Genomic DNA, 26605 nt, shown 5'->3' on the forward strand with positions numbered 1-26605 from the left:
GATTGCGCTACATTACTTTATTGGATGGCTGATTGAGGCCCACGATAGTCTTGACCTTTCATGAAACAGGATCTTGAGACTTCCCGTCTCTACTTCTTTTTCACATCTCGTTTGCGTCAAATTAATAAGAGGAACACCTACGCCTCGGCTCAGTCTTATTAGGTGCCAAATCATCCGGCAGCCTTGCTCGGCGAACCGGCCTTATATCCCTATCCATGGCCAGCCATGTGTTGTTTTTAATAAAACCGGCCCAGACGCGGGGCGCCGGCTAATGTGCCGCATTATTTTCGGCGCGCTCCGGAAAATGGCGGCTGGTCGGTATTATATGTGCCAGCACCCTTGCATGTCGCCAGACGACTTTGTCGCGTATCAAGGTCTGGGAATATAATGAAAACGCGTTAGATATTGAGAGAATGTCAGGGACCTCTTGTCAGGGTCCAGAAGAATGTCAAGAGCCACGTATCAGGGTCTCGTAGGGATGCGTTATGTCCATGTCAGGTCATATAACCGGCCCGTGTAAGGTCATACAACAGGCCAGTGACAGACAGGTCATACAACAGTGTCAGGTCAGGTCAGGTAGCTACTCCGCAGCTTTCACCACCGTTAGCCACCCTCCGACCCGTCCCATGACACCGCCTGGCTGCAGAAGCCCGCTGTGGACCGTGTTTGCTTTTCCTGTGAGATACGCCGGCGCTCGACCGTAAAAGTTGATCCTTGAAGGCTTGATGGCACATAACCCAGAACACGATATCACGTTCGGGAGTCGTGGACGGCGGTCGGGCCGGGGCGGACAGCCCATTGGCCTATATACAGGGTGTCCCAAAAAAATGTACCTCATTTGAAATTAAGATATCTCCGTGTCTGAGCATACAATGATCCTAAATTTGGTACCATATGAAAGCTCATTCCATAGCATTTTGTTTGATATAAACTATTTTACTGTACGTTACGTGACAGCCGAGTGAAAACGGATGAGCAAAACCCTTGCAATTTCGCTCTTCAACTATTTCCACGGGCGTTTCTGGGAAAAAGCTTTCAATTGTTTTGCCGATATTTTCAGCAACTCAGAACAAAACACAAAATCATTAGAAATATTGAAACTAGGTGTCATTCATGCATTGCTAATATAACAAAAACACACGTCGCATCACATCCCAGTTAAAGGTTCAGCCGTGCTAACGCTCGAAGTGCCCTCCCTTTCGCTCGGCACACATGGCGGAGCGTCTTTAGGACTCTTGGGCTACGCGGGCACATGTTTCAAGCGGGATTTTCCGGATGCATATCCGGATCGAGTTCCTCAGCAGGTCCAGAGTTTGAGGATTCTTTGCATATACTATACTCTTGAGGAACCCCTACAGATAAAAGTCAAGAGGCGATAGGTCTGGGGAGTGTGGCGGCCAGAACGTAGGCACGCTGGGATATGATCCGATCACCCATGCGCTCGCTGAGCCAGACGTGTGTGGATCTCGGAAGTGTGCGGAGGAGCCCCGTCCTGCTGTAGCCATTGGAGGCTGATGGTGTCCACACACTTTTTGCACAATTGTGGGAAGAGCTCTTTTTAAGTGGGCCCTTAACTTTGCTGTGTTTGCACCACAGAGCCGGTTTGGAGGTAGAATTTTGCAACTTGACTTGCTCAGTTGCCCCATTGTTCAAAATGAAAGATGTGGAGCATTAACTGCCATGAAATTAGCTTTGATAAAATATATGATAGTTATCATCACGTGCGTATTTTCTGAGATGTCTTCAGTTGACCTGAGACACAATTTAGAAACACTTTGGCAGTAATTCAAGTGCGAAATGGTAAGGGTTTTGCTCATCCGTTATCACTCGGCTGTCACGTAACGTACAGTAAAATAGTTTATATCAAACAAAATGCTATGGAATGAGCTTTCATGTGGTACCAAATTTAGGATCATTGTATGCTCAGACACTGAGATATCTTCATTTCAAATGAGGTACATTTTTTGGGGACACCCTGTACTTGTTCCAGATGTTTATCTGAGCAATAACCATTCCTGCCAGCAGGTGGACCTTATGAATGGAAAGTTTATCGGCCCTACGTATCTGAAAGTGGCCAGCAAATAACGCATGTTTATGTGATCGTATCTGGAGATTTGGCTGCGCGAAATTGCTGTTTACAGGACAGAATAAGGCCGTTAACAGCCCTGTTTCAGCGGTGCAAGTTTTCGTTCAGCGAACGTTGGACTCGGCTACACTGTGATCGAAACAATATTGATAGCGTGGGAGTTATGTAGCCAAAGTTGGCAGGAGTTCAGCAAGTCTAACTTTGTGGCGAGGAGAAAACATGCCGCGCTTAACATTGCTCCAACAATCGACAGATGATGAACCATGTTTGCTGCGTAGCATTAACCAAGCATTTGTGCTCCCATGCTTATGCCCCACTTGGTTGAATTTCAAAGTTGTCTTTGATATACTGATGTTGGGAAACAACGGTTGGTTCTGTACTCATCTCGAGGCCTCTCGGTCCCGCAATGTTCATCCAATGTTGGAGCGCTGGGGGGGGGGGGGGGCAGTCCCCCCGGGACTGTGGGGCAGGTGGAGCCGGCTGTTGGTGACGGGACTGACCGCCGCATGGGCAACTCGTTTGTTCCACCCACGCGGGACGTCCCACCGTGCTGGCCAAGATGTCAGACAGACAAATTGACTGACTGACTGACCGACTGACAGACGGACAGAGGCATATATACACTATACAGACAGGCAGACAGACAGACAGACAGACAGACTGGCTGACTGACTGATTGACTGACTGACTGACTGACTGACTGGCTGGCTGACTGACTGACTGACTGACTGACTGACTGACACAATGCCAGACAGACAGACAGACAGACAGACAGACAGACAGACAGACAGACAGACAGACAGACAGACAGACAGACAGACAGACAGACAGACAGACAGACAGACAGACAGACAGACAGACAGACAGACAGACAGACAGACAGACAGACAGACAGACAGACAGACAGACAGACAGACAGACAGACAGACAGACAGACAGACAGACAGACAGACAGACAGACAGACAGACAGACAGACAGACAGACAGACAGACAGACAGACAGACAGACAGACAGACAGACAGACAGACAGACAGACGGCCACCGTCTGGGAGCTGACGGGCCTTGTCCACTGATTTCGAGTTTGAGTCCGTCGCGGACTCCGTGAACCAATGTCCGTACCGAGGTGAGGACTTCCAAGGGCACAGCCGCTCCGCTTTCCCTACTTAGCGTTGCTACCCAACCTCAGTCTCTACTCTACCGCCAAACGCAGCCGGAGATATTGTTCATGATATCCCCGACCCGGAGATATCATGCTGGTCTTCGCCAGACTGCGGTTGCTGCGGGTGTTCCCAGTCCCGCTACCATCCCGCTGCTCTCGCCATTTTCTGGGAATATCGGTGCTCACGGCTTTGCGCTGTCACCGTGTTTCGCCGTGAAAGTTGCGGCGGCGATGGCGCGGCCTTATTTTCGTCGTGTCATCACCAAGCTGAATATGCATGCGGCGAAGTGCTATTAATTAGTCTCGGTCGATCGGGGAAGGCCGGTGCTCGGTCGGGCGCACCAGGCAGCCTGCTACGGATCCCGGATATGAAGTAGCACAGAGGCGCCGATGTGCAGGCGAACACTGCCGCGATATGGGGTCGAATAGGTGCCGGTCGGTCGGGCTGGGAAGCCGCGCGATCCATGGGTCGGGATGGTGGGTCGATGGAAAAGGACACGTCTTTGTGAGAGCGGCGGAGGGTTAGGGGTGCCAAAACGGCACCTCACTGGACCGGTTTGGCGAGAGAGAGCCTGATCGCTTGACTGCCGGCAAAAAGTATCTTGTGTTTGAAATTGAGCATGAGTTTTGCCAAGCGGATCTTGATTAGTTGTAAATTAGACGTCATCTTTCCATTTCGATCCGATAATTTTGAGCTACGAGAAAACGGTTTGAAGACAGAATGCAATATTTCCTTCCATTGCATTACTGCAATATTGTAATACAAAATCAAATGTTTCCTCTGATTATTCTCATGCTGCGCCATCGGTCATGCCTCCTGCTGCGGTCGGCCGGGCCCGTGTTGTGTCTGGCACGGTTCTGGTGATACCACACGGCCCGCCGCTGACGCCGTGCAGGCGACGACAGTGACATGGGTCGACCGTCGAGGCGTTCGTGACGCCGCCAGCTGCGTCTCGTCACGGCGTCACAGAGTGTGACGGGGGTGCGCACTTCGTGCGGTGCGTCACAGAGTGTGACGGAGGTTCGTTCCGCGCGCGGCGCGTCACATAGTGTGATGATGGGAGTCCGCACTTTGTGCCGTGCGTCAGCATAGTTTGACGGCACAACGATTTTCTATACACCTTTACCTAATATGAGACTGGCTTTCCACAGACAATGCGTTGCTGAACCTCTATTGAAAGGCTTTTGCTCACAGAGTGTTTTGAGTGTTTTTGCCTGTCGAGCCAAATATGGATGCACTTTATCGCTAGCAAACGTTTTTGTTGCAGTAATATATCGTATACCAGTCGAGGGCTATTTTTCGTATCTCCGACAAAAGATGACAGTAGCTCTCTCTCTCTCTCTCTCTCTCTCTCTCTCTCTCTCTCTCTCTCTCTCTCTCTCTCTCTCTCTCTCTCTCTCTCTCTCTCTCTCTCTCTTTCTCCGCTTCTCTCCCTATGGCATATGGTTTGTCAGCCTACCGACCACCAAACATTGCCGAACCGCATATCGCATATCAGTGCTTTCATACACCAATTTAGATAAGGCGGCGGTGGCGGCGGCAGCAACTCCCGGCACAGCTTGGGCTGACCTTCCCACTCGCGGATCCACGGGGATGGCTGTTTCGGGCAGAAGAATAGCTAGCTGCCAGTGGACAATGCGAGCACCAATTATACGCATAATGTTTAGTTAAACAGCTTGTTGTAAGCTTGTACTAAAGCCCTCCTGGCAAACTATGAAATGGCTTGAAGCGGTAAAAGCGCGATTTACTGGAAAACTAGGTCGTTAACTTAGCTTGAAGTAGAGAAAATGCTTCCTGGTTAGGGTGTTTCATTACACTATGGTAAAATAATGTTGGTTCAAAACTCAGCCATATCGACTTTGCCCCAACTCTACCCGTAAAACTGAATCGATTGATACGCTTGAAACCCAAATTTAAGTATATTTAGGGGTCGCACACTTTTGTCACCAAAACTCGTTACACAGAGAAGGGGGCACATCTTTCCTTGGTGCGCTTGGGCAGCGCCTTCCGGTTGAGTTCCACGACTCGCAGGCCATCGTTGTTAGGGCCCTGCCGCCCTCAATAGACCGTTGCAGAGCCCTCAGATGCCAGCATAGCCCCCGCAGCCTGGTTGTGTTGGGGCCCTCAGAGGCCGTCGCTGGGCCGCCTGAAGCCAAATGGGCCCTCAGGCTTGAGTTGGGTCTAGGGCCGTCACGAGGGCCCTCAGAGACCGTCGTAGAGACCCTCAGGGGCCAGTGGGGCCCCTGGAGTCCTGTGGGACCCTCAGCGGTCGTCATGAGGGCCCTTAGTGGTCGTTATAGGGCCCCAGGGGACAGAGTTCGTCGTGAGAGCCCACAGAGATCATCGTAAGGGCCCTCAGAGGCCGTCATAGGGGCCCTCAGAGGCCAGCGTGGCCCCTGGAGTCTCTGTGAGACCCTCAGCGGTCGTCACGAGGGCCCTTAGTGGCCGTTGTAGGGCCCCAGGGGACAAAGCCCTCAGGTGGGAGCCCTCAGAGATCGTCATAAAAGGGCCCTCTGAGGCCGTCGTGGGGGCCCTCAGATGCCGTGTGGAGAACCAAACGCGGCTCGGGACACTTCTAGCCGGTGTGGAGGCCCCGACTAGCACGGGGCGCTCCTGACCATAAATAGACACCCCGGATGATTCCACATCAGTGTTCGTTTCCCGATCACTGGTTTTCAGGAGAAAATGTATTGGATGGTGCGGCGGGCCCCTTGTATGGATTTTGGGGGTGCAAAAAAGATATGTTTGCACCCCCATGTTTTTCGATGGGGGTGCAGCTGCACCCCCTGTACCCCCTATTCCGCCGCCACTGCCTGTCTTTCTCAACCAAATCAGTTCGCAGGAAGACTACTCATGTTACGGCCAGAAACAAAATCAGAGATGAAAAGTCGCAGAAATGTGCGACCTCTAAACATCATCAGAATGAAGTGAAATTTTACACAGAAACTTGTGAGCAGATGACATTTGAGGGGAACATCGATATGACTCGCAATATGGCACTTTGAACATGTGAAACACCCTATTCCTGGTTGTTTATATCTCGTTTCGAGTTACTTTCATCTTACTACGTCTACACAGCTGCAAGCTACACGAGCCTTCCTCCTTTCATGAAAGTGGATCAAAGTTGTTCGGTAATTGTAAATTTCACCAATTATTGCAGACGTTCGAACAATGTTGAAAGACGCGATATTTTCGGAAGCGATATGTCCCACTATATAAAATGATTGTTTATTGAATGAAAATTTGCTGAACTGGCCAATAGGTCACCATGATGTATTTGGACTGCCAAAATATGTCACTGAACTGTTCTGTAACAGTGCGTTGGCGGCCGGCTGTTGCCCCGCCCCGGAGGCTGCTCTGGCCTCGGCTGGCCCCATGGCAGTCCCACCCGGTGTGGCCAGTCAGACAAAATAGACGGATGGGGCCCGGCCGATGGAGACTTATTCGACTGGGAAACGAAATGAGTTATAGCCTGCTCTGATACGATTTTATTTGGATGGATGGCGGGCCTATTTTGAGATTTGCCAACTGTCCATTTCTGGGCGTCGGGATTGGGTCTGGGCCAGGCCTGTCAGTTCAATTGGGCAGCCTTCACCAAATTACAGACGGATGCTTATCAGAGTATTTGTCGAATAAAGTTGCAATTTATTATGAGTCTATAGGTTTATTGGCAATTGAAACAATGTATCTACTTATATCTAAGCTCAGGGTTAGCAATATCTTATTTGTAATTGGTATTCCTTTTCACTGGTCGACACAACAGCCTAGCTGAGCTGTGTGGCTGAAATACGAATGGCTCGACATTTCGTAAATCCCTGAAGACTGACGAGGTTTTATAAATTCCTGCTGCGGGCGGCGGTTCCCGGTCCGTCGCATTTCCTTAACATTGCGTCGTTTTCAAAGGCTTTGTTTCTTTGTTTGTTTCTCCAATTTCATTAGTCTTCGTGCCGTGCTTTCATCCGATGCTCCTGGTGCCTTTTTATCGTCCCGGAGCGAGGTCACTTTTCCGGGTCGCTCAGAGGCGACAGCGGCGCAGACGGGGATATCTTTGTGACCAGTAGCTAGCTCTCTGAGATGGAACGGTCAGTAGTGGTCGAGTGGTTTGATGAAACGCTGATCTTGGGATGGCAATGGAGAGATGAGACATAGCGGCTGCGCAATTAGATAAATGAATAGGATAACCATGTTCAGAAGAAATGAGTGCTTAGTGGCATTCTTGGCTTTTGTTTGCCATTTTTTTTTCTATTTATCTATTTATACGCGTAGGTATTTGTGGCATTCAACGAAGTGGCTGTTTCGCTAAAATCTCGTTCACGATGAAAGTTCGCCCAGTAGGTACGCTTCGGAAACCATAATATGTCGGTTCATTTAAAAACCCTCAGTACACGATGCGTACCTTGGAATCTGAGCAGTACTCGCCATGCCATGTGTGGATTGCTTATGATCAATACAATTAAACACAATTATTTTTCTGGAGCCGTTAAATGCCAATACAGTTGGTGTGAACGTAGTTAAGGGTGCTGAGGAAATATGAACGTGAGGTGCTCAACCAAATTCTCGCGGTGTATTTCGAGAGCCGTCAGTCTGGTGGGAACTAGAAATGCCTCGGGAGGCCAGTGACGGGTCGGGTCAACATGGTGCCATTAGGCGGTGGTTCCGATACCAATCGGTAAAACAGAACCCCCGTCCCCCTCCCCTGACTGCCCCTCCCCCACCGACCGGCTGGTGGGGACCGGATGAACGGCCTCTGGCGGCCACGGGCTGGGGGTGGGGGTGGGAGTGGGGCTAGTGATGCCTCAGGCTGGCAACCCTCGTGGAGAGGTCAAGAGAGGCTGATGGGCGTTACCGGTTATTTCTAGCTTTCCAGCCCACCCACCCTCCTACCTGAGATGCCCCGCCTGCTGCAACACGCCACATTTGTAGCTTAAACTGATTAGGTACATTCCCTCAGAACTTCTACAGATTGCATCACGTTTCCGGGCGTATGCTATACGAGCGTGATGCAGCTGTAGCCTGGAAGATTAGTTGATATTAGAATGAATAAAGTTTTTGTCCTCCGAATGAAATAATAGTGATGTGAAAAAGCGTCTGTCGGTTAGAACCGACAGAACTGTCGCAAACGGGTGACAGAACTGTCGCCCGTTTGCAAAAGTTTACTTATTAGGAAAGATTTAAGAAATTATTAGCTTTTGCTATTTGTTTCATTAATAATGGCTAACTTTGTGCGGCGTGCCACTAAATATCACAGTGCACTGCAGGCTGACGGGGCCGTGATCACACTTTATTTACCTACTGTCGCAGGCAGCACCAGAGCGGTTGCGTCCAGTCATCGCCCGTCACCGGTTTACAACAGCTGCGGCCGCTGACATGACACACTGACACGCTGACATAGTGACGCAGTGGCACGGTTGACACAGTGACACTGGTGAAGTACACCTTGCGGTGTTCCCTGTGGGCAGTCCTCTCCCACTTATGTTAGGATGTTCCCGGAATAACCACGGCTGACCGGCAGCCGAATACCAGGCTGGATATATCGCACAAACTATCTCTGGACGCTAGCGCGGCCGCTTGCTGTGGTCGCTGTCACGCCGAGATGTCGGGGCCGGCATTGGTGCGCGCACATCCGGCCGCAGTCCACCGCTGTCAGCGCCGCCGACAAAGTTGGCAGCGAATATTGTCTCAAACGATGCTCTAAGTGCCACAGAATGTGTTCACAGAGCGTGCCAAAAAGGGGACTGGAAGGCCAAGTTTTGTATTGTAGAACTTCAGTTCCGTCTCCGTCGACTTCTTGGTATCTTTTCGGTGACTTTTGCTGGACTCGTCTCGATGCCAACGTTTTTTTTTTATTGTTTTAGAATAAGCCTGAAATGGCTACCACTTACGAAAACAAAGGGGTGTACCTGTTAACCAGACAAAGAGAAAATACAAGTAACAATGTTAAATATTTTCTGCATTGGAACTTCATTCACTAGAATATTTGTCACTGTGCTTCTGTTAATTATAGGTTGGATATTTGCAGTTGAATAATGAATAGATATCAACAATTGACATTCGTCATTATTTGAAAAATATAGTGCAAACGCTGACCAAGGTGCCGGTCGGCACACGGAATTGCTTGGCTAGTCCTGTCACCGGGTGTAGCTCCCGCATCATTATTTTGAAACCCAGGAAACCCAGCAATGTAGCTTTTTAGGTGGGTATACCTAGATCCAGTACCATGGATATGTTATGGGATGAAATAGATCGCTAGAACATTATGTGGCTGACCAGCTTATTGGCTGACAGACGCAGGCTTGTTGGCAATCAACATCTGTCAATCGGCCGAAATCTAGGCACAAATAACTGACTGTCGAACTCTGCTCGACAGTGGATGCTAATAATAGTGCTCTGATATGGGGGCGGCTGTGGCCAATTGAAACACTGTTGCAAGTTTTGCTCGGGACGCAGTGAATAATTACGTAATGTTGGTAAACATGATGCTTGATCTTAATTTCCGCCACTTAAACCAATTACCGTTTCAACTAATTTTTCATTAGGTTTGAAAGAAATACTTGTAGATTACGCTGCGAAACATGTTTCAGACGATATGCATACCTATTGCATAATGACATATTCCTCAATTTATGTGCATATGCTGAAAAATGTTTCATAACATGATCATCGGCTGCCGGCTGGCTAACAGTCTCCCGAACAGTCGTGAGCGTTTTGCAACGAATGGGATCGTGGGTCTGAATGGATTTCCAGCAGATACACCATCGAATTCATGCCGTGGCGCATATTAGGCCACATTGTCGCGACAGCTCCATCTGACTACCCGTCCCTCCTCCCAGGTCATCCAGGAGATCGTCAGCCAGGAGCAGACCATCGCCGACCTGAAGCAGGCCATCGATGATCTGGAGCGACCGCTGATGGTGGCTCAGACCCGCACCCAGCGCCGCGGCTTCCGGCCCAACGTGGAGGAATCGCGCGACCACCCGCAGTGCAGGTCAGACCGGCGAGGGGTCAGGGGTGCGGCTGGGTGGGTCACCTCGTTGTGTGCTGTAGTGCCGGTGGATGGTGGGGCCATCGAGAGCTGATGACTGCGGAGAGGAGCAAAAACAGCGCTTACGAGTATGTGATGGCTCTGTCCAGCTCGGTCCTTCTATAGATCGGGAGTCATTAATGATGACTTCCGCTGTAATGATCAGGTCAAAACTAATGGCTGACGCAACGGAGCCGCTATCAACTATAATCCTCCAATGGTATGAGCCGCCCACACGAGCGACACACCGGCAGTAAAGATACACCTACGGCGCCGCGATTAGACCCGCAGCTATTACCAGCGGACGGGACCGGTTCTGGACGGTGGCCATGGGGGCCGTCGGCCGCCGCCGATCACCGGCTGATTGTTATGGATGGCCCGCTCCCGGCACAGATATGCCGCCCCCTGCCGCCGGCGGCTGACGACACCGGCGTCGTCGGCAGCGACGCACGACGTCGTTCGTCGACACCGTCGCCGGCGGAGGATCAGGGGGCGCACGGGTCGGCGAGCGGTGTCACGCGGATCCAAAACGGTACACGGAGAGCCGGAGAATCACTACCGCTCTGTGTCCGAGAGTGGGATGTGTGTGGGGGCTCTCAATCGGTGCTCGGAAAATCCCACGATCTGTGTCCAACCTTATACTAAATTTGCCTTAGCAGGCTTGCGATTTTTTTTTTTTGATCTGCAGTCTGCATAAAGAACTGCTGTATATTTACGAACGGCTTGGATCGTATCCGCTCGGTACCAGCTCGCTAATTCACATTTGATGAAGGCCTCTGATTAATATGCTCAGACATGTAACGGATGTATGTATAGCATCGTCCACATTATAGCACTCTGAACAATTACATTATCGTTGGAAGGCACTACTGCCCAAGAGAAAGGCTATGAGATGGACGTAGTCACTAGGTATGTAGGGTCGGACGGACGGACGGACGGGCGGGCGGACAGACAGACAGACAGACAGACAGACAGACAGACAGACAGACAGACAGACAGACAGACAGACAGACAGACAGACAGACAGACAGACAGACAGACAGACAGACGGCTGTCCGTCCGCCGGCTCCCGGGCCGGCCCCAGCCGCCCGAGACAGACAGACAGACAGACAGACAGACAGACAGAGACAGCTGTCCGTCCGCCGGCTCCCGGGCCGGCCCCCGCCGCGCTATGAGTCGCCCGCTGACGTCACGGTCGAACCGAGCTCTGATTTACGGTTATTGTCGTCGGTGATATAGGGCAAACTGCAGGCCTGGCGGGGCCCGCTCGCAGCTCCGTTAGCTCACGGTTCGCGTCTGTTGACCGTCTGTTTGGTGTGTGATGAGACGTCGGCCACTGCCCGGCTGGTCAGGGCTGACGTCGTTACCCCTGGAGCATGGTTTGTGATCCTCTGGCAGGGTAGAGGTAGGGGTGCGGACGAATGAGGATGTGCTAGTTCATGCTAGTTCAGGTAGAATCTCGTTTTTCCGGAAAAATCACATTGTGGTATTTTTATTTTGTTGATTTTCCGTGCGGTCGGAAGTGATTAACCCGGCAGTTGCTGGGGTATTTCGCCACCCACCGTTTGCTGGGGGGGGGGGGGGGCGTTAAACGCCCCCAGCCGATTACTCGAGAACCAATAGGCGCAGCAAAACGCACGAGGCGGCAAACGAAAGAACGCGACGAGACGCTTCAGATGAGTACTTTAAAGTTGAATTTTGAGGTCACAGGTCAGGTCAAGGTCAGGTCGTAGCATGGACTTCAGGACTTCGCAATGGGCGCCTCTCGTCATAAACTCTGTCAAAACGGTGCACAATCCATCATATAAGGCCTACAAGAGTGTCAGCTCCATATAGGGGTCAGTCAAGCATAGGTCAGGGTCAAGGTCAGGTCAACCGGGCAGGCACATATCCCCGAAAATCAAAACTGATATTCGCAGCCTGTGACACATGTTTTATAGGTAATTTGGGGCGTAGAACACGATGGTGACATTCATTTTACCATATGTGTACGTGTTTGGCTAAAAAAGTTCAATTTAAGAAATGCATGTATCATGGTCGTGAAGTAGTCACGAGAAATTGCCAAGATTCAGTTCAAGATTTTGGAAAATGCAGAACGATAATCAACAATCGAAGATAGCCATTTGATTGTTCATGGTATTGGCAGTCTAATGGCGTTTACGGCATGTCTGTATGTCTATTCTGTGATTTTATATGATTTTTTGAACATATGCCGTTTTTTGTCAAAAACTCAGAAATCATGACGTCACTAAAACCTCGATATCTCAAAAAATTTCCGACCGATTTTTTTGAAACTTTGTCACAATAAGCTTCAATCAATTCCCTACTGGTACCCAAAATTTGGCGCGCCTGCGGCGCGCCGTTGTTATGCTATGGCCCGGCGAAAAAAGTAGAGGCGTTTAACGCCCCCCCCCCCCAGCAATTCGCGGGTTAACAGGTTTGTTGGCTAAGGCTCTCTCTCTCTCTCTCTCTCTCTCTCTCTCTCTCTCTCTCTCTCTCTCTCTCTCTCTCTCTCTCTCTCTCTCTCTCTGTCTCTCTCTCTCTCTCTCTCTCTGTCTCTCTCTGTCTCTCTCTGTCTCTCTCTGTCTCTCTCTGTCTCTCTCTCTCTCTCTCTCTCTCTCTCTCTCTCTCTCTCTCTCTCTCTCTCTCTCACTCTCTCTCTCTCTCTCTCTCTCTCTCTCTCTCTCTCTCTCTCTCTCTGCGCTCTCTCTAGCAGAATTTATCGGTCCAGTAAGGATGAAGGGCTACTGATCGAGCTATAACCAAAGGAACTCAGATGGAGCCATGTAGTGCATCTACACAGAAGTATAATCTTAAAAAAGATCAAGAATAAATGGCTTTTAGAATGTGTACAAAATAAAGAAGAAAAAATGTCCACGATGCATTCGCATTTGTTTAGACATTTTCCCGTTTCTCTGTTGTTTTTTGTTAGAATACGAAGTTCATTTCCGCCGTGAAATTGAAACGTTTGACGGCAATTTCAATGCAGCACGTTTTCGTCGCGTGTATCGAAACATGACATGTCGATTGCATAGTCCGATGAGGTTTCCTCTCTGAAATGCGGGACCGTCATGACTGCGGGGGTGATCGATTCGGCTGGGTGATGAGGCTGGCCACGAGCAGGGTCGGCAGGGACCGGTTCTTTCTGGTCTGTCCAATTAACGACGCGTCATCCCATCACCTGAAGGGAGAGTTACTGCGCCGCGGTACAACACTCTGGCCTGTGTCTCATTGGCGTTCCACCCCGCGCTATCCCGTTGTGACCTGGCTCACCTCAGCCAGTGTTTTCTGGTAGTGGCTGGTCAATGAGCTCATGAGTCATGAGTCATTGAGCCCCCCCCCCACCCCCCCCCCCCCACACACACACACACACACACACACACACACGCGCGCGCTATGATCTGGAAATGAATAAGGAAACGATGTAAGGAAACGCAATAAGGAACATGTGAAAACGAATTTGGACTTTCAGGATCACTTCTCAATTGGCTGAAATCATACCTATCCGACAGAATACAGATAGTTAAAATTCAAAATTCGTTCTCAGCTCCCCGTAAGATAACCCGCGCCCCACTGGGGGGGGGGGGGCAGAATCTGCCCCCCCCTCCCGTTTTTCGCCAATAACTTCTAAACGCGTCACGCCAGCGACGTCAAACTTTCAGTACCTTATCATGCATCAATTTGACACGTTCCCTGAAAATTTGAGCGAAATCCGTCGGAAAATTTTTGAGAAATTGACGTTTTAGTGACGTCATGTTCGCCATTTTCGCCTCAAAAACGGCAAAATTTCAACCGCCGCTAACATCTTCATTTTTTAAGGAATCAAGACGTAACAAAAAAAGGTTATACGTGATTCTACTTTATCTATCAAATGGCTATCTCAGTTTTTTGAAAATTTTGGATTTTGGACCAAATTTTTCCAAAAATCTGACTTTTTTGGGAAAATAATTATAAAATCCAAAATTTTGAGTGTATCGAAAAACCGGAATATATGTCAGAGAAGTGGTCTATGTGCACGTACATACCAATTTTCAGAGGAATCGGTTCAAAAATGTGAGAGTTATTCAAAATTTTATGACGTTACGACATACAAAAATTTTGAAAAATGATTTTTTTTGGAAGTTCTAGACTTTGTACGAAAACAAAAATAGCACAATTCGATTCGCCGTGAAAAACTGCACCAGATAGACACCTTTTTAGGCCTTAACAACCAACTTCAAAATTTGACCTCACTTGACCTGACCTTGACCTGACCTCGACCTGAAATTCATCCAGAGGTGGTTCATATCACTTATTGAGTGTGCCTATTGAATTATATGAGTAAAATGACCTATAAAACATGTGTCGCACATGCCCTTTTCTATATTTCGTTTTTGGTGACCTGACCTGACCTGACCTGACCTTGACCTTGACCTTTGAATGACATTGTATGCAACGAATATTGTCTTGGTAGTCTAAGGACACGTTTTGGGCAATCAGGCTCAGTCCATTCTTCGGCAACTACGGTGCAAGGCCGATACTGTAGAAACTTGCATTTTGTACCCTTGACCTGACCTTGACCTGACCTCTGACCTACTTAAGCAAAAAATTTTGGGCTCTTAAGATCCGCCTTGTTGAGAGCTTTTGATTGCCGTTTTCCCCGTCTTTCTACGACCATCGGTTCGGAAGTTAGACAGGGGGGCAGAATCTGCCCCCCCCCCCCAGCAGGGCGCGTATGGCTGAATAGCCCAGCGGGGCGCGGGATAAATGCTGGCTGCCCACAGGGATCAGTTCTCGGCCCTTTACTTGCACTTTTATACCTCAATGACCTCTCAACTCGTACAAAAAAAAAATGATATTTTATTTTTCGCCGATGATACATCACTTTACGCTTCCCATACATGCAAAACATTGACTTCCATTCAAAACTCTTTGCAACTTGACCTTGACGAAATTAAAAAATACGGACAAGAATGGGCCATCAAATTCAACGATTCCAAAACAGTACAACAAACATTTTCTCACAAGCCAAACAATGATCACCAAAACTCACTTTCGGAGGACTTCCAATACCCATAACAAACACACACAGGCACCTTGGATTGACCTTTTCTAAAGACTTAAGATTCCACGAACACATAAACGCCATCCTTACAAAAGTTAACAAATCCCTTAGTCCATTATATCCCATAGCACGATTCCTTCCCCGAAACACTCTTGACGCAATCTACAAGACGTATATTCGACCACATCTAGACTACTGCGACACTGTTTACGACGGACACATTACTATTCACGACACCATGAGACTAGAGACATTTCAAAACAGGGTAGCAAGACTAATAACGGGAGCACTTTTTAGGACCTCTTCAGACAAATTACGTTATGAATTAGGATGGGACAAACTAAAAGTCAGACGACAACTCCACCGACTACTACTTTATCACAAACTATCAACACCCGGACGTCAAAATTTACCCTCTTATGTCACCTCTCTTCTACCAAATTCACGAGATCAAGCCACACAAAGGACGCTAAGGAACGCCGCCCACCATTCCCAGCCACATCTACGCACAACCAAACAACAACGCACCTTTATAACACTCACAGGAAAACAATGGAATCAACTACCATACTCAATTAAGCATCTTCCCTACAAAGACTTCAGAAATAAGATCACAGAGCTCATGTGCATGAACAAACCTCCTCTTTACTACTCATACGGCAGCAGGACACTTACACAATGCACACAAGAATACGACTTAATATGACGGCACTAAACGAACATAAGTACAAAATACAAAAGACAGATAATCATAAATGTTCATGTGGCAATTCTCAAGAAAACGTAACACACTTTATATTTTCATGTCCAAACTACGACCAACAAAGAGACATACTCTACAACAACCTGCGTCGCATCCTTAACTTTAACCTTAAACTAAAACCCAAATCATACCAACTTGAAGTCCTCCTGCACGGCCGCGGACTCGGTGGCGGGGGCGGTCGGCTGGTGGCTTGGCACTTCCAATTTTTTTTTTTTTGCAAGAATCAGGTAGATTTACCGGTGAATACTAAAATACCCATTCTGTTCGCTGAGCCTGGTGGGCCTGCGCCCGTCGCTGGGCACGCGTGGGGGCGGCTGGCTGCGCGAGACAATCCGAGACACGGCGGCGGCGGTATAGCAGTGTAGTGATATTGGAGACAGTGGACAGATTAGCTGAGATTTGGCGCCACGGGATAAGCCCATGGCTTTTGCGCCAACTCTCCATAATGCAAACTCAATGTACCTCATGCACTTTGCCAATAAACTTCGTGTGTGTGTGTGTGAAGGTTATGGAATAATGGGAAACCGAGACCTGCAGAGAAGTTTTGCATTCATACAATTTTATGAATACATACGCAATGTGGTGTATGCAATGCATATTTCCTTGATCCTCGGGCAGATTGTAATTACTAAAGCCAACTGAGGCCTTGCAGCTAAGCAGAGCTTGTTGCTGTTTGGTCCCACCCACCATCTTCATGCATTTGAAACTTTAAGCACTTCTGACTTGTCAAGTTTTGCATAGGCTTGAATTCATCAATCAGCATACATGTATGCCGCACAATCCATTACCAGCCTTCACTACCCCAGGACATTCCCGTCCCAACCGTTTCCATTTTCCCGTCCTTTCCTACATTTCTTCCCGGTACTGACGGCAGATCATGGCGATAACCGATGGCGCGGACTGACGACGTTTCTAATTACAAACGGTGGCTGTTGATCATTGCACTTCTACCCACCGCCTCAGTGCTCCTATTGTGCCCGCCACCAAGTCAGTCGCCCCGGAGACGTGACCTCCGGAAGGTAGCGTACCGCCAAGCTGCAATATTCAGTGCGGGCCGTCGTCCACACAAAATCAGCCGCCCGTGAGCTGGCCGTTCATCGCGTGACCCCTGGGATGGGACGCAGGCGCGTAACCACCACTGGGGACACTGGGGACCGGTCCCCAGTAACTTTTGGGTTACTGGGGACCGTCCCCAGTAAAACCGACGACCTCAATTTGCTTGAATAGCCAAATATTGTCTCTAAATCGACGTGAAGAGAAATATGTAGTCAACGGAAAACAAAACTGGATGTTTTGTTTAGCCAGCGCTCGGGTGGGCCTCTCAACCAGCTTAGCCATGGTGGGGGGGGGGGGGGCTTTTTGGCCACACCAGATTACCTAAGCAAGCTAGAAAGACGCGGTAAGAAGCAGCAGATAGCTCGCTACAGTATCTTTCAGAATTACCTATGTCATTTTTGATCAAGTCATCGCTCAGGTCACTGGAGGTCACCAAAGGTAAAATTTTCACAAACTTTTATTCCCAATTTCGACAACTTTTCACAAATCGGCGCATACGTCAGGAACCAATAGAGCTGCAGTGCTGCGGGAAAGCGCATTCGATAGCTTTTTCAAAGACCTTTCTGAGCAATGTTCTCAGTTTTGACCTAAGGTCAACGGTTTAGCTTCCAGGTTGGCGTTTTGCGGGAAAGGTTTTTGTATCATAACTTTTGACTCAAAAATAGCATGGCGCTGATTTTACCGGCATCGCGTTGGTCTCGTCGAGACGCATGGAAGGAAAAGGTCATGTTGCATGTCATGCGATTGGTGTTGTTGAGTTGAACACATCCATGGTGTTTACGCTCTAACATGTTTCTACCTAAAGTAATGGTAAAAAACTGTTGGAGATGTTTCATGACCTGAGATGATCTCAGAGGCATAGAAGGGGTCACAGGTGCAATTTTCCGGTTCAGTGTGTCATGTTTACCTGTGTCGGTGCGCGCCGCGGTTGTGCTTACACGCGCAAAAAAAAAAAATGGCAGGTGTGGCCAAAAACGCCCCCCACCATCTCCCCCCACACACTCGGGCGAAGGCTGATCCTGAAATATTATATTTGGTCTTCGCGGCCTTCCATGTGGTCCCCAGTAACTTCAGACTCGTGGTTACGCGCCTGATGGGACGCACCATCTGGGCGCAGCAACTCGTCCGTCTCCGCTCACTGTCCGACGATAGAATGGAATGGGGGTCAGGGAAAACACGAGGTTTCTCACTTCGCCGCTCGCTTCTCTCTATTTCTCTTTCCCTTTCGACTTTTCTTCGTAATCCCTTGCATAAAAGTAAAGAGGCAGTAGCACTGAGGGAGGACAGCATGCTGGCACGAAGTGCTATGCATATGTAGTATAGGGAAGAACACGTTCTTTCTTTCGGCATGTGAACAGTGAAATGTTGCGTTTTGGCTGCGTACGGAGTGGTTTGCTCGGTCGGAATGGATCGGGTGAGCGCAACAGTCTCTTCTTGAGGTAGCTGGCTACATTGACTTCTGAAATACGCTCGTTTAAATCTCTAAGGAAATAATTACCGAAGTAAATTTTTGTCCCCACAGCTCACGACCGGGATGTGTGACTGGAACTGGTCAGAGGGGTGCTTTAAAGGGACTGTCCCACCTTTGCATTAGTTCTGAGTTGAGATAGCCAAGTTGGCGGCCAGGCTCAGAAACCACTATATATCCTGGTCGCAATATCCTCAGTTTCGTGGTGTTAAAGAAATTCGTTCCCTTCATTTAAAGTGGGCCTTAGCTAAGGCCCTATCTCTTAACTATTAACGGCCATTTGGTGACGTCATTACTCATTTGCCTTTTGAACGCCTGTCACACATTCAAGTGAAGTATCACTTGATTTACGAATAAGCCAATCAGAGACACTCTTGTTATTGTATGAGCCGCGTCATATTTGAGAGCAAATATATTTGCTGCCAAATTTCCCCTCACATTGACATGAAGTAAATCCTTCATTACGTCACAGATTCGATATAAATGACGTCACGATGAAATATGAAAGTCGCAATATCTCAAAAAGTATACGATGAAAACGCGTAAAAACTTGCAGAATTCGTCAAAATATCATGAGTTACATTTCCGAATCCTAAACGGTACTTTTTTGAAGGTGGGAACTGGGATAGTCCCTTCAATGAGTTGAAATGAGCTCAGCTGATGGCGATCTGAGCTGGACCGGGCTGTGGGAAGTCGTACAGAGCGCGGCCATCGGCGTCGCGGGCACAACTGAGCTGGGCCTACCCAATTACACCTGAGCTCGCGTAGGCGGATCGAGGAAGGCGATTTGGACGCTACGGGGGAGGCATACCCCCAAACAAGCTTCTTCAAGTTCCAAAAACTCCTTGGACTTCGATTTCTGATGCACTGTTATGCAGTAGCTAACCGTCCCCAATAAGAGCATTTTTCATTATAGAAAAACGACAAATTTTCGTCCATTTTGGGCACTGCGGGGCAGCAGTAGTCCAAAATGCCCTTCCCCACGCTGGACCCGCCAGTGAAGCTGGCACGGCCATTTCTGGATGACACGTTGTGTGCTGACGGTAAACTGTTATTAGTTAATATCTGCCGACAGGGAATACCTACCCGAGTCACGCACTGATGTTATTCACAACATTTCGCGGTATGCGCTAATAAAACTGCCACCTATCCAGGAACTCAGTAATGAAATGTGGTATGGCTAATCAGTGTGCTCTAATATTTCTGCCGCTCCTTCTGTCTCATATTAACTTCCCGTAATCCTGGACCGACCGGAGCGGCAGCGGTGCTGGCTTGCGCTGCGAATAGATGCCACGTTTGTCTGGTGCGACACGTCGATGCCCTCTGACACCAGACCGCACCAGTGCTGTTATTCACAACATTATTCAGTACACCAACCGTTCCGTGGCGGTCACCAATGCTGGTATCGTCTGTCACCAAGCTGCGACCATCGATGGGGAATATGGGGATCGGTGGTCAGCCCCCCCCCCCTCTCCCCTAGCTACCCAATCAGAGTATCAGTAGCACCCGATTGCCACGGTCTCCCGTCCAATGAATGCTGGTCAATCGAGCCGATAAGGCCGCCCCACCGCGTCCCAAGCGTGGGGATCGGGCAGGCGGGGGGGGGGGGAGGGAGGGAGGGGGACTGGTGGGGACCGGGTCAGGTCATGTTTGGAAACAGTGCGGGCGATCCCGGGTCGCAGCAGCTGACGGTGGATCTGTCTGTCTGTCTGTCTGTCTGTCTGTCTGTCCGTCCGTTCTGCCGTTCGTCTCTCTCTCTCTCTCTCTCTCTCTCTCTCTCTCTCTCTCTCTCTCTCTCTCTCTCTCTCTCTCTCTCTCTCTCTCTCTCTCTCTCTCTCTCTCTCTCTCTCTCTCTCTCTCTCCCTCTTCTCTGTCTCTCTCTCTCTCTCTCTCTCTCTCTCTCTCTCTCTCTCTCTCTCTCTCTCTCTCTCTCTCTCTCTCTCTCTCCGCCGAACAGACCAAGTTACCGCCAGTCAGTGAATCGACCGGTCCGAGATGAGGTCGAAATAGCCAGGAGGAGATTGTGACCGGATTTGCCGAATACCCTTAGCCGTCGGCAATAGCACCAGTGCTGGTCTCTGGCAGCTGGTCGCAGCCGATACGTTTCGTCTCGGCACGGGACCGCCGTCGGGCCGCCACCGACTTTCACAGACTGGACGGACCAGCGGACGGCGAAAAAGGGCTCTGTGTAAGCCTGCAGGCCTACGGTGACGGCCGCTGTCTGCCGGGGCCGGATCCGGTCTGAGATCCCAGTCTGATCTGGGTCTGATCCGCTCGGCTAGTTCTGGTGGGATCCTGGTTAGATCCTGGCCTGATTGTGGTCTGATCTTGCTCCTCTGATCCCGCTCGTCTCGGTATGATCAGCGATCGTGGTCTGATATCCTTCTGATCTTCGTTTGATCTCGGCCTGATCTTGGTTAGATATCGGTCTGATCCCGGCCTGATTGTGGTTTGATCGTGGTGTGATAGCGGTCTGGTCTGGGTTTAATCAGTGCTCTGACCCTAGTTAGATCATGGTTTGATCTGGGTCTGCTCGTGGTTTGGCCCCGGCCGGATCTCGATATGATCTTGGCATGATCATGGTATGATCCGGTCTTTTGGTTTCTTTGAGATCCGCTTATACCCGTCTCCGATCCCGGTCCGCTGACTCCAGTTGGATCCTCTGGGCCTCGTCTAATAGAGGTCAGCTCTGGATATGGCTCGCCCAGTCACGGCCGGGCCCGCGCGGACGTGAGTAGCACTAATTAGAGGCCGAACAGCTCCTTCAGGCAGGGCTCGACGAGATAGACGGAAACGCTGATACAGTCTAACAATGCTTATTGCTTTGTGATCGAGAACGGGTCTGCTGAGGCACGACCTGATCAGTGCGGATGGCGCCGTGCTCAACTAAGTTTGATGATGACAGATTATGGTTAGGTAGATATCTACTAAGCGGCGCATTTGTGCGTATTTTAGCCAGCGTGGTATACGATTTTATGAATTTCGAAGCACGTATATAGTTCTGTTTTGCCAATGTAACAGATCTGGATTGTGGTATGTGGAGAGTGGAATGCCTTGCTACCAGGGTTGTATACCAATCAAGTCGATTGAATTGATTGATTTGTTTCAACGCGTATTTTGAGTTGATTGGATTGAGTCGATTGACTTTTCGAGATGACTGGTTGACTGACTCGTTTAACTTTAGCGACTGGTTGACTGATTTGATTCCCGAAAATTAGAGTGACTCGTATGATTGAGTCGATTGAATGGAAAGTTCAAATAAGTTTTAGTTGACGAAAAATAATGACACCAATTGATGACATCAAAGATCACAAAACTACACTGAAAACTGCTTGTCATCACAACTGCAATACATATGGGGTAGATGGCCAAATAAAGAACAGGGCCTAAACATGAACAGCCTACTTTGACTTCCAACTGCAATAACTCATAACTGCTCCAATCCTGGTGATAGAACCTGGCGATGCACCTACCTACCTTCCTGCACTCAGCAGGAAACGTTTTTTTTTTTTAATAATCCAGATGATAAAGTGCAAGGCCCTATACACTAATAAAGTGTGATTAATTAATAATTCACATCTCCACATCTTCTCAGAAACAACCCACTGAACTCTATAAATATCTGAACTGAAACCCCTACAAAAATAACTGAAACAAAAGCGCCGTTTTCGTCTCGCTAATTACGTTTACTTACCTAATTTGCTGCATTGTTTAATTTGCAGCAGAACGTTTGTTGATCCTTTTCCCCTGAGAGCCTAAGCATAACATATTTAATATATTTCATTTCCCTTACAATATTTTACCGAATATTATTAAGTGGTTTTATTTCAAAGGAAATAATAATTAAAACGAAATTGGCGTTGTACAACCCATTTATTTTATGATGATCTACCATACTACATGATAATCAATGACGTCATCTTACCAAAAAATCAAAAGACGTAGAATAAGGATTTATAAAAGCTTAGCATACTTAATGGCAAAACGTTTTCTTTGTTTCGCAGAGTCGCACCGTGCTGTTTTCGCGTTTTAATTTTCGTTCCTACTTCCTTTGTCCTTAACTTATCCTGTGGTTCCAGAGTCCCTGTCCTCTCCATTTCCTTTTAAATATATTTTTAATCCTCATCCCTATCCCCCAGTCCTAAGTCCTAACAGTTTCAAATTGTATTGCAATAAAATGTTTTGAATTCTTCACATAGGTACCTAACATTGACATGCCACGTCCAGAGTCGTGGACCGCTAAATACTTCAAATCTCTTCCTTCCCAATCTGACAACATCCCACGTCTCAAATGCACATTGTGTGGAAAGATTTTTCAGGCTGCCTGTCAGTCTCTGTCTAACCGAAACCGTCACATGCAGGTAAGATATTTAATTCTATTTCCCTATGGTTAATATGTTATTGATGCATATTATCCATTAAAATAGACATGGTGTAGTGGCCAAATCACGAACACTGCCAAAATCCGAGCAGCCAACTTTCAACTGCAATATCTGATATTTAGTGTAAATGGAGTTGGAATATGGCCAAAATTAAATTGACAACTTTTAGGTGAAAGGTGGTGATTTGGGTTAAGGAGCGAGTCAACTACTGGGTTATTTTGCACCCATTAAATTAAACTTCTGCTCCAATTCTACCCATTGAACCTCAATATCATGATCCACCTGTTCATCACTAGGTATCCTTCCTTATTACATAGAAACGAAGGGCATGGCAATTTATAATTTTAAATGTCAATATTTTTATGTTTCTTCTGTAGGTAGGTAGGTAGGTAGGTACACCAGACTGCTATGGACACTTTTCCAAGTTGGTGGGGCAAAAAACCTAATGTATTTGGTTTGAGTCGTTATTGAGTTGATTGGTTCCTTTCATTGTCGCGTTTGAGTCGATTGAATCAATTCCCGAAAACTGCTCTGACTTGAGTGATTTGATTGGTTTCCCAGATTTGTCGTGATTGAATTGATTGCTATTGATTGAGTCGTATACAACCCTGCTTGCTACAAATTACATGCGCTGTATAGCACAGAGTCGGAAGGGCCGGTAATACGAGCCCTGCGACCCCTCAGGCAAGGCGTCTATTATCACACTCCCCTTGGCTCTCTCACAGACTCTCAGCTCTACTGCTCGGCGCGGGGACCCGTCTCGGGCCGGCTCCCCGTCCTCCAATCACACGGTTTATTGACCGTCTATCCTGCTCTCCCCTCTCATGGAACGCGATAGGCACCATCAGCGTCTCCAGCACGTGCTCTGGGCGTGCCCTGTGGCGGCGGACGGCCGACAAACCGGCTCTGGGGGCCGACATATGTCCAAAAAATGACCGACCTCTCTGAGAAATGGCTGACATGTCTAAAAAATGACAGACACGTGTCCGAGGACTGTCCGATATTTTTTCATTTGAATAATGACCGACATTTGAGAGGCGAGAGCTGACCGACATACGTCCAAGCCAAGTGTGCAGCATATGTTTGAGGATCTAGCATGGCCATTCAGGCCCTCTTGATTTTAAATACTCACATTTAGTTAACCCTCGCCGGCCGAGGGGGGGGGGGGGCGGGTGCCGCCCCCCCCCCATAGGGTTTTTTCGCGATAGCTCCGAACACGCTGGCGATAGAGAGCTGAAACTTGGCATACCTGACCTTTGATCCAAGCCGGATCTTTTGACACCAACCGCATTTTTGGGTCAGGTCAGGTCACTGACCTATGACGTCATAAGTGAACCTCTGCACGGTCTTCAGATGTCGCAACTTCGCAACGCCCTCACTGCCAGAGGAGATGTCACAGGGAAATGAAACTTGCAGGATCTAGTATCCATTATGAGTCCCACAACTTGTATATCTCGGATTTTTCCTAAAGGTCATATGGGGTCAGGTCATTTTCGTGACCTCACCATTATAAGTCAATGGGGAAAAATGAAAACTGCTATTCTGGCGCCGGGAACGATCTCCAACTATCTCAAGCACACAGAATCGTGATTTGATGCACTCCTTGCAAGGTTAGATGCGTCACTTTTGCAATGTTGACCTTGCGTGACGTCATTTATGACGTCATCAAGGTCATATTAGTTTTTCGTCAATAACTCTTGATCAAATTGAGCTAGCGAGTCGGGAAAGCCACCAATGGACTCAGGAAGACCTGCCGAATCGAATGATATGCGACATGACCTCTTTCGACCAACTTCGTGACCTGGGGGTGCTGACCTGACCTTGACCTGAGGTCAACACCCCAAGTTGACCTGACCCGGACAAAAAGTATATCATTCGACGCGCCTGAGCGAGACGAACACGATGCTGCCAAAATCGGCGCTCTGCTGCCGTTTTTTGCGAAGTTATTCACCAAAAACTGAACCGTACCTTGGGGCACTTGACCTGACCTCAGAGGTCACCGGTTGACCTAGGACCTTAAAATCGGGTACCAATCTCTGCGTCTCGTAACGGCGCACACGCTCGTTTTTTCCGCGACGCGCTAGCTCCACCAGGGGCGAAACGGCGAGGGGGGGGGGTCGTACCCGCCCCCCCCCTCGGCCGGCGCGTATGTAGAAAACCAATAGGTCCGGCGAGGGTTAATTGTGTCGTTGGTGGCTTTTCTGTTCTAATGATATAGCGTTACAGGACGCAAGATATCATAAAGTCTTTCTTTTGATGGAATCAAAAGTAATATTAAGTTTAACCCGCGCACCGACGGGGGTCTGCGCCAACTTAGTACCGACGGGGGGGGGATGACCGCCCCCCCCCTGAGATCTCGAGAACGAAGCAAGATAGCGACAAGCGGTAAACGGCATCGGATACGCACGGTCAAGATCTACAATTTTTACTAAGGTCATTTTCAGGTCAGGTCAAAGATGACGTCACAGGGGTCGAAAAAGTCAAAATGGCGGCGCTAAATATGGAGAGAGTTTTTCTCGAATAACTTTCGAATTAGTCAAGATAGGAACAAACTAAGGGCATCATCGTGATCCTCTCGTCAATCCGCATCGAATGATATATATGTTGACCTCGAAAGGTCAAGGTCAAAGGTTGACCTCAGGTCACGTGACCTCGAGGTCATCATGTATATCATTCGATGCGTCTTGACGAGCTGAACACAATGAGACCATCCACGCGTCTGTATCTTGTTCCTGTACGGAGTTATTGGCCAAAAACCTTTGGTGACCTTTGATGACGTCACATGACCTCACAGCTGCCCAACAGCAAAACAGACCTCAAGGTAGTGAAGGTTGATCGTATATGAAGTCATGTATGGTATATGGGGCCATTCTGACCCGTTTTAGTGGTAAAAACAGGGAGTTGATTTTTCCCCCATTGACTTATAATGGGGAGGTCGCGAAATTGACCTGACCTTAGGTCACCGATATCAAAATTCCGAGATATACAAATTGTAGCTACTAATGACCTAATAACATCCTGCGACTTTCAAAGGCCTCCGACATCTACTGTAGCTCTGGCACGGTGACAAAGTTGCAAAAAAGTGACTTGAGGTTGGGTCATTCAAAGTGACCTGGTGACCTGACCTTGAAAGGTAGGAGGTTCAAACTTGCACACCATGTGTAAAATTGATAAGGGAATAGTCATACCAAATTTCGCGGCGCTACGCGCCGCGGTTTTCCCGCTATTCGCGAAAAACCTCAGGGGGGGGGGGGCGGATATCCGCCCCCCCCGTCGGTGCGCGGGTTAATGTTAGGCATGACACGACATTCATGTATTAAATTCAGACCAGAAATTCAGACGCAAGATTACCTACTTTGGCAGTCAAGGCGCCCTGAAACACTATAAGGCTATTAAACAACAAGAATTGCTTGAGAAATGACCGAGAAATGACCGACATATGCCCGAGAAATGACCGACTCTTGCCCGATAAATGGCAGACATCTGACCAGAAATAACCGAGATTGCGGTGAAGAATGATGATTATCTTATAAAAAATGACACACACATGTCTATGAAAAGCTCACTGCAAATGACAGATAACTTAGGTAGATATCTCCGAGAAATGGCCGATATATTTCTGAG

General features: G+C 48.5%; 1 protein-coding gene across 2 annotated transcripts in view; it reads left to right on the plus strand.

Moving 5' to 3' along the window:
- LOC122392276 (tektin-4-like) overlaps window positions 1–26605 on the plus strand; it is a 127706-nt gene that overhangs the window by 91826 nt on the left and 9275 nt on the right. For both annotated transcript variants that reach the window (XM_043386966.1, XM_043386974.1), the window contains exon 8: window positions 10078–10232. In XM_043386966.1, coding sequence (XP_043242901.1) covers window positions 10078–10232 — 155 coding nt within the window. The remainder of the gene's footprint in view (window positions 1–10077; window positions 10233–26605) is intronic.

Source organism: Amphibalanus amphitrite, unplaced genomic scaffold, assembly GCF_019059575.1.
Source record: "Amphibalanus amphitrite isolate SeventyFive unplaced genomic scaffold, NRLGWU_Aamphi_draft 000022F_arrow, whole genome shotgun sequence".
NCBI classification, from domain to species: Eukaryota; Metazoa; Arthropoda; class Thecostraca; order Balanomorpha; family Balanidae; genus Amphibalanus; species Amphibalanus amphitrite.